Source organism: Cryptotermes secundus, unplaced genomic scaffold (genome assembly GCF_002891405.2).
Source record: "Cryptotermes secundus unplaced genomic scaffold, Csec_1.0 scaffold1801, whole genome shotgun sequence".
Taxonomy (NCBI): domain Eukaryota; kingdom Metazoa; phylum Arthropoda; class Insecta; order Blattodea; family Kalotermitidae; genus Cryptotermes; species Cryptotermes secundus.
In genome coordinates this window covers 225,188-239,504 of record NW_019743179.1, presented here as the reverse complement: position 1 = coordinate 239,504, position 14,317 = coordinate 225,188, and the positions used below count along the sequence as shown (strand labels likewise).

Genomic DNA, 14,317 nt, shown 5'->3' with positions numbered 1-14,317 from the left:
AGATCAAGGTTTGTCCAGTGATTGAGACTAGCTCTTTCTAAGGGGCCCAACTGAGTAGGTTAAACCTTCCCTATACACCTGAAGACGGAGACAGATCCAGTCTCCGAAACGTTGTGGTTTTTTGTCTTTTTATATACCGGACGATGGGTGAAGTCCAAAATAAGCCAAAAGAAGTACAATTTTTTTACTGATTGATTCACTCGCTTCGTGGGGCAGACTGCTGCTTGTGAGACTACTGGTCTATGTAGTAGTTAGGGGCTTCATGTGGCTGTGTTACACAGTAAGAAAGGTTACACGGGATGCGAGGTTCTCATGGTCATGAGTTTTAAGATGTGCCACCGTGTGCTTTGGTACATACGTTACCACATTAAAAAGGGAAACTTGCATCCTCTTTCTTCAGGATGGGCGATACAGGCAGCTGGTGTATGTTTGCAAAACTAGACGGTGTCATATCCCACAAGATCTTTATCTTAAAAGTAACAGTCGCTCACCAAGCCCCTCCTTTTTTTTTATAGAACACGAAGGTTCATTACCATGTTCACAAGAGCTTATCACTACCTGTGCCGGATTAATCCAGTCCATAACCTCACATCTTCATTAAGATCCATTTTAATACTGAAGAGTTGTTTTTTTCTGCTCTGCTTTTTGCCTATTTCATGCTGATTTCTTGCTTGGCCTACGCTGTAATGCTAAAGATGGAGATGGCATGTTGCTCCGAACGTCCGTTGACTTTCAACGGACTACACAACACTGTATCCCAGAAAAGAGAAGTCTTTGCAAGCACCTCTATGAGAACATCAGACCAGTATCTCAATATTATTCTCCAACTATGCCTAAGTCTTCAGAAAGAAATTTATGGGAACATAACTGAACGGAACTTGAAACAAAGCACGGCTAGCAACGGTGATTCAGCAGAGTCGGCTTTGTCGCTACTCGCGCGTCCTCTCTTAGCCAGAGGCTGAACTGCGTGCTCTTGAAAGTGTATTCATAGCCCTACCTCAACGTTGGGATTGAACTAGCAGAGAACCTTTCAACAGAAATGACACTGTTGTAGTAACACAAGACAAGTACGTGATCTCCTTCCTGTCTGTAAGCCTGTGAATCCCGTCCACTTACCAACCTTTGAATGACTGAACCAATCTGTATGATCATGGCTCCTGAGCTCATCAGAACGGCATACTTCATAAATCCCTCCCATCAGTCTTTGTGTTTATATGTGTTAACCTATCGTTGCTAGGCAACGGCTCGGTAAAGAAACCTTACCGCGGCAACTAATACACACGCAACAATAGAACAATTGTTGGTCGCGTCGTTTTCTACGCGGTCCGTGTCGTATCAAAGGAAAGTAGGCCATTAGTTCTTCCCAGAACTTTTTGTCTTTTCTACATTTATCTCTTTTTCTTTCTTCCGCCACATTTCTTTCTCTGTATGTACTCGTTCATCTCATTTTTCTTCTTCCTAGTTACAGCTGTGTGTCTATACTTCCATGTCGATGTTCAAGTTTGCTTCCTTCTACTTGTTTGTGGTTTATTTTCCGATGCTGTGAGTGTCTGTATAGCGTCGAATGGTTTAATGATAAATGAAGGAGTTGAAAGGATTTGGAAAGAGGCGGTCCTGATGTAGTCGAGGTCGTCGAGGTGATGCCCCGGAATTTGCTGGGATGGACTCCCAGAAGTCAACGAAAAACCTGACTCATGATTTCCTGTTCCCGGGCGAGGTTGCAAATGAACACCTTAGAATAAAAAAAAAAAACTCCGTGGTTTTAGTCCGCAAGCGAAGTATACACACCTCGAAATACAAATTTAAAAATGTTACCGCTATACCACCCTCTTCGATTCCTCGTCAATTATGTACCAGGCGGGATGGCGTCACATCTCGGAATACACGAATATTCAAGCCGCAATATATTGCTGTATTTATTTGAGATCTGTTCGCTCTCAGGTGGTATAAAAATTGCGGCCCTTTCGGATATGGCGCCGTGTTGTTTCGGAGAAACCTTTGTACCAGACTACATGATGTCACACCTTTTTCGAGAAGAACAAAATGTCCAGGCAGATACGGTGCTGATGGCACAGAAGAAGAGGAGCATACAAAATTTTGGTATGAGAACCTGCAGAAAAGCGACCACTGGGAAGTTCTAGGCGTAGATAGGAATATAATATTATTCTTAATGAAATAGGATCGAGAGGTGGACTGGAACAAGTGGAAGGTTTTTGAGAACACGATAAGAAACCTTAACAAACAAACAAGCAAACAAATTCCGTGACTTTAGTCCGCAAGCGAACTATACCGACCGGTCGGTATAAAAGAACCTTAGGGTTCCGATAATGCTGAGATTTTCCTGTTGGATAATTGAGCTAAGATTAACTTCTCAAGGACGCTCCACTGTTTAGTTAGTCAGTTCCCTAATTAGTTGTGTAGATATATTTTACAAAGCTTTCAGCAGCCGAGATTATATAACTTCGAATGATAGGTTGACTGGTGAATAATGAACGGGAACGTATTTGTAAGGAAAGGCCCCCGTATGAGGTAACTGAGAAACCGGGAGAACGTCAGTCGGGCCGATATGTGAACCTCGGATCTCCGGAATACAAAGCGTGACGTTCTGTATGACGTCATTAAGGTCCAGGACCGTTGTGTCGCCGCACCAGGACTGCCACTAGAGTTGAGTGCAACGGTCTGTCAGCATTCCCCGCAGCCGCATTCCTTTCACATGCAGTTACCTGCTCGCGCGTGTGCTGCCAAAAGAGTTACAGTTTAGTTCTTGTTTATATGAGCTTCTATATTTATTATTATTATTTTACTGCAATTGGGTTTCACCCGGTGGCAGTAGAACTTACACTGATACAGACAAGGAGAGCCTATAACATAAGGGAACAATATAAAACGAATTTGCGTTGTTTGCGCAAAGTGTACTATGGCATCCATGGGGCTCTCGGTTCATTTCCGGAGCTACTCTGCTAATTCAGCTTAGCAAATGTAGTGACCAGGTTACAGGATGGAAGACCGAGGAATGGGGGTTCGATTTCCGCCAGGGTCGCCGATGATTCTCTTCTCCACAACGTCCAGACCGATTCCGTAGCCAACCCAGCCTCCCCTCTCCAGTGGGTAAAGATATCAAGGGCGTGAAGCTGACTACTCAACTCCATCTAGTGTCGAGGTCAAGGACGGTGGAGCTATACCTACACTCCCCGATACGCCTTCGTGACGTGGTGCTTAATTAATTAAGCACACGGATAATATCATTGGTCCAGTATAGACCTCACTCTACATACGGCTGACGTACGTTGATAACGATTTTATTTCTGCTGATGTTACTATGTATGCATGTGAAGTAAACACCGCAACTCATTTCCTGAAATGTGTGTTAATTTAAAATGTTTCTAACGCTCGCCACCAGTTTACTTGCGTACGTAACATATACAAGTGACGTCAGTATTGTTCGCAGTGTTGCCATGGTGACCATGACTGGAAACTACATTCAACAGGTCTTTGCAGTTTCCATGTAGTTTTAAACTTGTTTTGTAATCATCCTGTAATCCTGGCCTTGAGTTAGTACAGAATTGGAGTAAAATACGTTGCAGATATTTTCTTGGCAAAGTTAGCTTCCGTGAACTTGACTTGGATCCTAAAATAAAGATCCCCACTCCAGAAACCTAAATATATTTTGGATTTGACCCAAAAACATTTTGGATTTGAGGTTCTCACACCGATGACTGTTAAGTATGACATATATTGTGGGTTGTGAAGGTATGTAGTCTGGCACAAGTTCACCGACGTTTCGGAGGATCGTTCTGCCTCTGTCCTCACGATCGAAGATACACTAAGCAAACGACGAATAAGAATCAAGCCGAGTCGTATACGTTGCTTACTTAACATATAATTGCCGTGAAGATGGAGGCAGTACATGTCTCCAAAAGTCGGTGAACTTGTGACGGACTGTACGGTGTCACATCCCAGAAGTCAGTACTCTCGAAACGTATTTGTCGACAGTAATTTCGTTAGAAACACGCAATACCGGGGGTACGCGGTAGCGTAGTTGGTTGAGGAGCTATGCTGCAAGTCGGAAGGTCGCGGGTTCAATTCCCGATGAGGTCATTGGATTTTTTCAATTGACCTAAACCTTCCAGCCGCACTATGGCCCTGGGGTCGATTCAGCCTCTAACAGAAATGAGTACCAGGACTCTTCCTGGGGGTAAGGGGAGGCCGGTGCGTAAGGCTGACAACCTCACCGCCATCTGTGAGCCAGTTCTCTAGAAATTCGGGAGTCTCGACGTCTCACAACCCTGTGGGCCTCCACGGCCTGTTACAGGGCCAACTTTACCTTTTTACACATAATCTCGAGCGACGTTCGGCGGTGAGAAATGTAACCATCCTCAGTGTGTCAAGCCGCAGATTCTGATTTTCACTGTATAGCAGAGATACTCGTATTTGAGGTTCCCACAGCTGTAAAGATCCAAGTACGTTCCTCTAATTCCATAAAAAAGTGAAGGTAAAATTTATCCCACTGATCACAGGTGCCGCGCGGTCCAAGGCATGCACCGTGTTCTCCCGCTCTAAAACTGGGGTCATGGGTTAGAATCCCACTGGAGGCATGGATGTCTGTGTGACTTTATTCTGTGTATAGGCAGAGGTCTTGCGACGGGCTGATCCCCCGTCCAAGGAGTCTTACCGGCTGTGTATAGGATCAAGAAACTGAAAACGTCCAAGGTCCAACAAGGTCTGCAAAGCCATAGATAGATTAAACGTGTCCCTGTGCTTAATTAATTAAACACTACGACATGAAGCCGTATGGGGGGGATGGAGATGTAGCTCCACCATTCATGACTTTTGCATTAGATGAAAGTGAGTGGCAGCTTCACGCCCCGGTACCCCATTGGTGGGCCCCAGACCGCATTATGGCCATTATTGCTTGTGCCACTCTGTTGACAGCTGCACTGGGTTTGTGACGACAGCTGGAAGCCCGCAGTGGCACAGTCTATGTTCTTCGTGGGCTCTGTGCTGGGCTCACTGGGGCTGGGAGTGATGTCGGATCACGTCGGCCGCCTGCCGGTCCTCATCCTGGCCAACATGCTGGCCCTCGCGGGCAACGTGGCCACAGTGTTCACCTCAGGACTGCCAGAGTTCGCTTTCTGCAGGATGGTCACCGGTCTGGCCACAGACAATAACTTCGTAATGATGTACATCATAGGTGAGTGACCAACAGGTGCAGTTTTTCTTTGTTCTTTCCGTATTCGGGAAGCCCGAGTTCATATCCAGACTGAGGCTTTTGAACCACTCGAAACAAATACCGCTTTCTGCCACGCCCTACACACGGATAATCCTATCATCCGACATTATATAATTTGAATTATTGATAGCCTCCTTAAAGAAGCCAAGCATACAGTGATATTAATTTCTTTCCCTCTTTCCCAATGATTTCTGTCCTTATTTGTCCTCTTCTTTCTCCTGTTGTCTCTTGCTGTTTCTTTCTCGCTCCTTCCTTCATTTCCTTTCTCCATTCCTCCGTCTGTTTTTATTCCTCTTCCCTCATAGCTCAGTCGGTAGAGCGACGAGCTAATGGATGGACGATCGGGATTCGATTCCCGGCAGGAATAAGAGATTTTCCCCTGCTCCGCAACGTCCAGACTGGCTCAGGGGCCCACTGAGCCTCCTATCCAATGGGTACCGGGCAGGTAAAGCGGCAGGAGCGTGAAGCTAACCATTCACCTTCATATAGTATCGATGTCAAGAATGGTGGAGCTATACCTCCATTCTTCCATACATCTTCATGGAGTGGCGGTTAATTAACTAAGAACATGGTCATATTTCACCTTTTTCAGTTGATAGCATTTAGCGAGGAGTGGTAATGTTTGTTGTGTTGTCAGTACTGGAGTACATGCGGCCAGACAGACGGACGCTGGGGCTGAACCTGTGTATCGGTGTGTTTCACACGCTGGCGTGTATCGCCGTGCCTTGGGTGGCGATCTGGGCGGGTTACTGGCGATTATTTCTGCTGATGATCACATTGCCCAATATAGTGGTCCCTGGGTTCTATTTCTGCGTCCCTGAGAGTGCCAGCTGGCTGCTTAGCAAGGGACGCGTACAGCAGGCCCTTAAATGCTTCAGACGTGTAGCAGCTTTCAACGGAAGGACGCTGCCCCCGGAAGTCATCCAGACATTCGAGGTAACATACCCAATGGCATATAATGACGAGTTTACTCGTCGTTGAGATATTGTAGTAAAGGACAAGTAGTAGAGGGAGTAATACATGTACAGCAACTTTCGTTTCCTGCTGGTTGCTTTCTTCTCTTCCTTAGTGAGTTCCTCCGAAAAGTGCATTTCTACTAGACCAGACGGCCTCACATCCCACTACCGTGAGAGACCTTTCTGTTTTACATTCCTGTAGTTTTAGTGTTGCGACGGCGCTCCAAGCCTCACCGCAGGAATCACCAGTAATCAAAACCGTAAATGCAGAACCAACAAATTACTTCGTACACATGGACGCACTCTTTTGTACTCTGTTGTTCGAAATATTTGCCAAGATGCGTACTTAGGTCTTCACGCAGTGTCAGTTACTGTTGTTCGATTTTAACGAAAAATTGTAGGGTGTCAACACATCTTAATAAAACTCTCCAATATCAGGTTTCATAAAAGCCGTTTTCAGCGGTCCCCGAGTCGTTACAGATGGACAGATACATGAAGAAGCTATTAGATCAAATTTAGCAAAATTCCGTTGAGAAGGTTACGTCTCTAATATGGACGAATTTCGCTAGTGTAGGCCCATTGAAAATCCAACGGAAGTGTTCATTTTATAAAATTTATACTGTCTTCTTTTCCCACATACCCACTCACTGATATGATGGACATCATCATTTTCTGAACATGAAATTGCTCTGTTAATGAAATATGTGGAATCAATTACAGACTCTTTCTGTGGCGTTTTCATAATTAGCAATGCAGTGTCCATAACTTATTTCTGAATAGCAGTGCTGTTATAGCTAGTATGAACCACATCGCCCATTTAAGCTTTATTACTGCTTATAAGGAATTCAGTTCTAAGTTTTTATATGTGTTCTGTTCTGCTTTCCTTATTTTGAAAAGATGAAAGTAGGCCTATGGCGTCGTCTTGCTTTCAAATTAACTTTTGAATGCCAGACCCAATCATTATGACACTTAGTTTCTCCGGAACCAGCCTACAACAAAAATTATTCCTGTATTAATATTTTCAGTTTCCCGTTTATTTCAACTGGCATCTCTCTAGTAGATAACGCACACGGTAGCGTAGTTGGTTGAGGCACTATGCTACAAGCCGGATGGTCGCGGGTTCGAGTCCCAATGAGGTGGATTTTTTCAATTGACCTAAACCTTCCAGCCGCACTATGGCCCTGGGGTCGACTCAGCCTCTAACAGAAATGAGTACCAGGAATATTCTTGGGGGTAAAGAGCGGCCGGCGCGTAAGTCTGACAGACTTCACCACCTGTCTTCACCTGATTGTCTAGATAATGTGGGAGCCTCGACATCTCACGATTTTCACGGCGTGTGTAATAGAGATCTCTTCTCAGATGAACGTTCTGGCAACCAACATACAAATGAACTCTGCTTGTCCTGTTACTTGGTTACGATGTTCACTGTGAACTACAATTAAAGACAGTGGGTGAATCTGCCCGTTTCCCATATGTAGAGTGGCCAGGCGCGTATACATTCTCTTATCTGCTTCCGTGAATTTGTCTGTGTGACTGTCTATCTGTTTGGAAAATGGGAAAACCTTCCTGGAAGGCGGTCTGCCAGTGTTGGTGCATCTTACACAGCAGAATAGCCACACCGAGCCGACTGCACCAGTGGAGTAAGCGCGATACCTAGAGCGAGAGACTCTTCAGAACACCTATTATTAGATTGCCCTTGAGCCAGAACCATCTGGAAATGTTTAGATGGAACACGCAAGCAGTTACTTGGATTCCACTTTAACGAAGAAATCGCTCTTCTTTGGCTGCCCCCGCACTGAACACTGCAGCACACCAACTTACTGTCTGCAAGAGACAACGCACAGAAGCACACAGCAGGCGACTGTCAGTTCCGTGTATACAGAGACTATCAACCCAGTAAGGTCGCACCATAGCTCAAGCGGTTAGTCGCTGGCTTCCCACCGCGGCGGCCCGGGTTCGATCCCGGGTCTGGTCAAGTGGGATTTGTGGTCGACAAAGTGGCGCTGGGGCAGGTTTTCTCCGAGTACTTCGGCTTCCCCTGCCAATCTTCATTCTACCAATTGCTCTACAATCACCCTCACCTATCATCTGGGGCTCGTAAAATAGGCCAGAAGCGGCCGCAGTGCAAGGGACTTAGTCCCACCCAACTAGTAATAAAAATAAAAATAATAATCAACACAGTACAGGGAATATTGATATGGAGCAGTCAACATTAACTGCCTGTACAAACACTCGGAAAGACAGAGAGGACAGGTCGTGACAAGATTTAAGGACTACATTCTCATGTGCTCACATCGCTGTCTCAGCTGCAAACTGTGTGACACTTCATATGCTCTGTAAATTTTATCTTAGTGTTAATAGATCTATAAAAATCTAACCGCCCACTGACCTACCAACCTACCTACCCACCCAGCCACCCACTGACCTACCTTCCCACCCACCTTCTATGCACCCACACATCCACCGACTACTTAGCTATACCTACTCACCTACCTACCTAGCCACTCACCCACCCACCGACCTACCTACCTACATCATTCTGCACCTCACGATTGTACAGAAGTTGTCTCTTGTCTGTGCTATACTTGATATACACAGCGTTTCGGAAACTGAATCGGGGGGGGGGGCGAGGGGAAGGAACCTGCTCAGTTGGGCCCGTTAGAGAGAGCGAGTCTCGATCTCTGGTTCAGTGACGACGTCTTCGCCTCTTCTGATTGCAGAGGTCGGCCAAACTGAGTGTTCCGCAGGGAACGGGAAACCTGTTGGGCCTCTTCAGGACGCCGCGCCTCAGAAGGAAAACCTGCATCCTCATCTTCAAATCGTAACGTATAGACATTTATATTCTTACCTCGCAACAAGACTGTGTGGTATTAACGTTCATGGCCGTACACAAAAATGCCCGCCATTGGACTTCCTTAAGTTAGTACAGTTCAGTAGAACATCATATTTCCTTAGATACATTTTAATATTACCCTCCTAGCACCCAGTTAGTACATTTCAAAGTTTTTGCGCAGAAATGTTCGCATTTCACGTCTTCTCCCATATGAGCAACATATTCAGATGTATCATTGACTTTACTACTGCCCTGACACTACGCAGTGATCTGCATAAATCACCAAGTTCGTCGGCATGTAATTTTTGGCATTTGCAGTTCGATTAATTCCCCTTAAGTCCAAAGTTTCCACACACTTAGTCATTTATGTTCTCATACAGAAACACAACTCAGTTCACACCCATGCAGAACATCTCACGAAAATATTAGTGTAATATATACATCTCAAGCATATCATAAAAATATAAATTAAATCCTAGATACAGTTAAAAGAATTCATTCTTGAAATAGTATGGAAGATATTCTCCAAATTGTGATATTGTTTCACACGTTTGCAACTTAATGGGGAATGCGCTGAACACCCGGTATGTACGCAGGTTCCCCAAACTCTGAGATTGTTTCACATGTTTACAATTTAGAGGGGAATGCGCTGAACACCCGGTATGTACGCAGGTTCCCCAAACTCTGAGATTGTTTCACACGTTTACAATTTAGAGGGGAATGCGCTGAACACCCGGTATGTACGCAGGTTCCCCAAACTCTGAGATTGTTTCACACGTTTACAATTTAGAGGGGAATGCGCTGAACACCCGGTATGTACGCAGGTTCCCCAAACTCTGAGATTGTTTCACACGTTTACAATTTAGAGGGGAATGCGCTGAACACCCGGTATGTACGCAGGTTCCCCAAACTCTGAGATTGTTTCACACGTTTACAATTTAGAGGGGAATGCGCTGAACACCCGGTATGTACGCAGGTTCCCCAAACTCTGAGATTGTTTCACACGTTTACAATTTAGAGGGGAATGCGCTGAACACCCGGTATGTACGCAGGTTCCCCAAACTCTGAGATTGTTTCACACGTTTACAATTTAGAGGGGAATGCGCTGAACACCCGGTATGTACGCAGGTTCCCCAAACTCTGAGATTGTTTCACACGTTTACAATTTAGAGGGGAATGCGCTGAACACCCGGTATGTACGCAGGTTCCCCAAACTCTGAGATTGTTTCACACGTTTACAATTTAGAGGGGAATGCGCTGAACACCCGGTATGTACGCAGGATGGTGCTGACGCTGTGTTTCGACGCTATCTCCCGCAACGTGGATGGGCTGGGCTACAGTCCGTTTGTCATGTTCAGTATGACCTCGTTGACCAAGTTCCCCGCCTCGCTGGTGATCCTACTGCTACAAGACCGCTTGGGGCGGAAGGCCATGGCCAGCGGCTCTCTGCTCATGAGCGGCGTGTTCACCATCGCGTCGGGGCTCGTCATTGCCTTTGTGGGCGCTAAGAGCGGTAATTATCACCTGCTGTCTTACCACACATGTAACGGTATGTCACCAGGGGCGACGCCAGGCCATGGGCACAACGCGGCAGCAGGCCTAATAATAACCGTATCCTCCTCAATTGCTGCAAGGCGACACAAATGCAGAAGCACGCGGTATCGAGCCTGTTCGCTTCCCTTGCACAGACGAAGCCAAGAATCGCTGTGGTTTAAAACGACTGATTTCAAGCAAAACGTTGGAGGGCTGTTGAATGTGTGTGTGCCTCTCACTATATGTGCAAAAATGCTGAACGGATGTAGATTAAAATTGGTGTTGAGGGTCGTCATCATACAGAACATTAGAATGTGACATAAGATATGTGCCTCGTCGCTTTCTACAACTTCGGTTGTGGAGAGTTCTCTACGTTTTGAAAATTTACCCGGGATATAAGTAATTCCACGGAACTGAGCCCTTCTCGAGAAGCCGCCAATTGTGCATCTACTCAAGAATTTCCCAACATTTTATGGAACCCGAAGGTTCATTACCGTATTCACAAGAGCCCTCCGCTGGTCCCTATCCTGAACCAAATCAGCCCAGTCCATACCACCCCATACTATCTCTCTGTGATTCATTTTAATATTATCCTATCACCTGTGTCTAGATCTTACTGGTGGTGTCTTTCCATCTCGCTTTCCAACCAAAATTGTATATGTACTCCTGTCTTTTCCCATGCGTCCTACATGCCTTTCCTATCTCATCCTTCTTGACTTGATCATTCTAATTATACTTGGCGTGCCTACTCCATCACAGCAATAAAATAATTTCTCACTGTGTAGTGAACACAGCGGATTCGTGTCTCTCAATAAATGGATATCTGTACCAATTAAGCACACAGAACAGCAGGAAGCACATTTGGAAACAGGTGTGCTACAGCGGGGCACACATCTATATCTCAAGTTAAGAGTTCGTTTCTATGGTAACGTGTCTTGCGTCTAATCTGCAATCTTCTGTTCGCAGTTCCTATGGTGACCGCAGCTTTGGCTGTTGTTGGCCGGTTCGGGGTCAACATTGCCTATAGTTCAGGGGCACAGTACGCCGCAGAACTGATCCCTACCGAGGTTAGGGGTCAAGGAGTGTCAGCCATCCACATGGTGGGATATGCTGCAACCTTCTTCAGCTCCCATATCCTATACCTGGTCAGTATTCCGAAGTTCGGACCTTTTTCTTTTATTGCTAGTGGGGTGGGACTAAGTCCCTTGTACTGCGGCCACTTCTGGCCTATTGTACCAGCCCCAGATGATAGGTGAGGGTGATTGTGGAGCAATTGGTGGAATGAAGATTGGCAGGGGAAACCGAAGTACTCAGAGAAAACCTGCCCCAGCGCCACTTTGTCCACCACAAATCCCTCTTGACCAAACCGAGATCGAACCCGGGCCGCCGCGGTTGGAAGCCAGCGACTAACCGCTTGAGCTATGGCGCGGCCAAGTTCGGACCTTACCCTTTACTGATTTCATAGACTTCGATATTAGGTTCTCTTTCTACCATTGCAGCAACTGCTCGGTTTCATATCCATATAAAAGGTAAAGCTATTCCTGTAACAGGCCGTGAAGGCCCATAGGGTTGTGAGACGTCGAGGTTCCCACATTATCTAGACAGCTGGCTCACAGATGGTGATAAGTTTGTCAGCCTTACGTGCCGGCAGCCCTTTACCCCCAGGAAGATTCCTGGTACTCATTTCTGCTAGAGGCTGAGTCGCCCCCAGGGCCATAGTGCGGCTGGAAGGATTAGGTAAATTGAAAAATCCAGTGACCTCATCGGGAATCGAACTCGAGACCTTCCGGCTTGTAGCATAGTGCTTAAATAAAATTATGGTTTAAATTGGATGTAACGCACATATTAGGTTGTCCCTGTGTTTAAGCAACTACCGTGCCTTGAAGACGTGTGGGGGTAGCGGAGGTACGTATAGCTGTGTCCATTCTCAACATCGATATTAAAAGAAGGAGACTGGTCAGCTTCATGCCCTGGCCGCTTTAACCACGGAGAAAGGACCCACGTAATTCATTGGAGAGGAGGTTGGATAGACTCCAGCAATCTCTGCCTCTGCCAGGAATCGAACCCCGATTCCAGGATCATGAGGCTCGTAGCCTGATTATTGCAGGCCTACGGCTGAGTTCGTTGGGCCCAAATTTACACGTAGCCGTACAGACAACACATATATTTTGAATCTTGGAAATTATATAATTCTTGTATATAGCAGTGCTGCGCTTATCAAACATGGGGTTGTCCTGCTTCGTACAGGGTTCGATTCCCGACTCAGGCCGAATGTTGTATAGTAAACATCTTTAAATAGGCAAAAGCACAAAGAACACACAGTCCATTTGCGCTGGGTGCCATGTTGCAGTTAGACGCTGACCGGTCGTCATAGGATTTAGAATTCTGTCGCGCATTCCGTCAGATTTACAAAATTCTGTTTTCTAATTGATTTGACTAATTTGAAATTAATTACTGTAGCCAGCAGCGCATGCCACATTCATTAAAGCACTAATATTTGGATTGTACAAACTGAATATCTAATTTCTCTCATTAACGGTGTGTTAAATTAAATTGACATTTTCCCTGGTTGAGCAGGTTAGCTCAGTCAGTACAGTGATTAAGCTATGGGTGGGATAAGCGGAGCTTTGGGGTTCCACGCCACGTGGGGGTGAAGATTTAGCTGTTGTATACGTATCGCTTTATATATACAAGACTATCTTGTTGCTGTGAGTGATAGCTGAGGAATCAGCAGTCGAGCACCGACACGTTGCATCAGCATGTATATTACGAGGGAGAATCACTAAGTAGGTCACACATGGAAATAAAACCTAAACATGTTATATTCCAACCTGAAAAAAGAATTATTTCTCGACATGTCCTACACTAACATTGATACACATGTCCCATCGCTTTACCAGTGCGTCGAAACCCGCAGCATAGAAGTATTTTGACTTGTCTCAGCCACTTCCTCACCAAAGTTTCAACCTCTCCTTATCACCGAAATCTTTGCCAACCAGCTGTGAACCGCTTTATGCGACAGACAGTTCCCACCGTAAAGAGGAAAAATATCTTTATTAATATCCTTTGTGTTGAGTTCTTTTTCTCACAAGAAACGCACAACAGAACGCTGCTTTTCGGTAGGATACTCCTCAAGCACGGTCATCATTTTTACTACCGCAACCAGCCACCGAACATGCGCATGCGCGTCTTCTATCTGGACTGTGCTGCTACCTAGTGATACATATAGAGAATCTATTGCGTCCATTACAGCTGTTTCACTTCCATTTGTGACGTATTTACTGACTCTCCTTCGTAGGTATGACTTGAAACTCCGCTGGGAAATACATATTTGCAGAAGGGCCGTATTGAATGGGGTCTACACTTATTTTGTCTACCAAGACTACTGATAAGTCCTTCTCTTATATGGTCGACATCGTTAATTTTAAGGCATAAACTTTCTTTATTAATGCAGTGTGTAGAATTAGTTGCAGAAGTTCTGCTTCCTAGCTTTTATTAATTAGTAATGCAATGCGTTGTTCTTGATTGGAAACGGTGTAATAGCCTAAATATGCATGAATCACTTCACCCTTTATTACTACAAGCTTCCAAATGTTACCATTCTAAGTCCTCTGTATATTTCTTATAATAACAAGTGTTTTCACCCCTGAATTAGCCCATAACAAATACGATTCCTGCATTAACATTTTCAGTCTGTTACGCCGTGGTGACAGGGGGCGTGGAGGTATCCCACCGCTGCCACCGTATGTTATGGCGGGGGGGGGG

The 14,317-nt window shown here is 45.5% G+C and overlaps 1 protein-coding gene across 4 annotated transcripts in view; it reads left to right on the top strand.

Moving 5' to 3' along the window:
- LOC111874047 (organic cation transporter protein) overlaps window positions 1–14,317 on the top strand; it is a 71,647-nt gene that overhangs the window by 54,200 nt on the left and 3,130 nt on the right. For all 4 annotated transcript variants that reach the window (XM_023869187.2, XM_023869188.2, XM_023869190.2 and 1 more), the window contains 5 exons: window positions 4,933–5,191; window positions 5,868–6,166; window positions 8,907–9,007; window positions 10,300–10,532; window positions 11,519–11,697. In XM_023869187.2, the coding sequence (XP_023724955.1) occupies window positions 4,933–5,191; window positions 5,868–6,166; window positions 8,907–9,007; window positions 10,300–10,532; window positions 11,519–11,697 (1,071 nt within the window). The remainder of the gene's footprint in view (window positions 1–4,932; window positions 5,192–5,867; window positions 6,167–8,906; window positions 9,008–10,299; window positions 10,533–11,518; window positions 11,698–14,317) is intronic.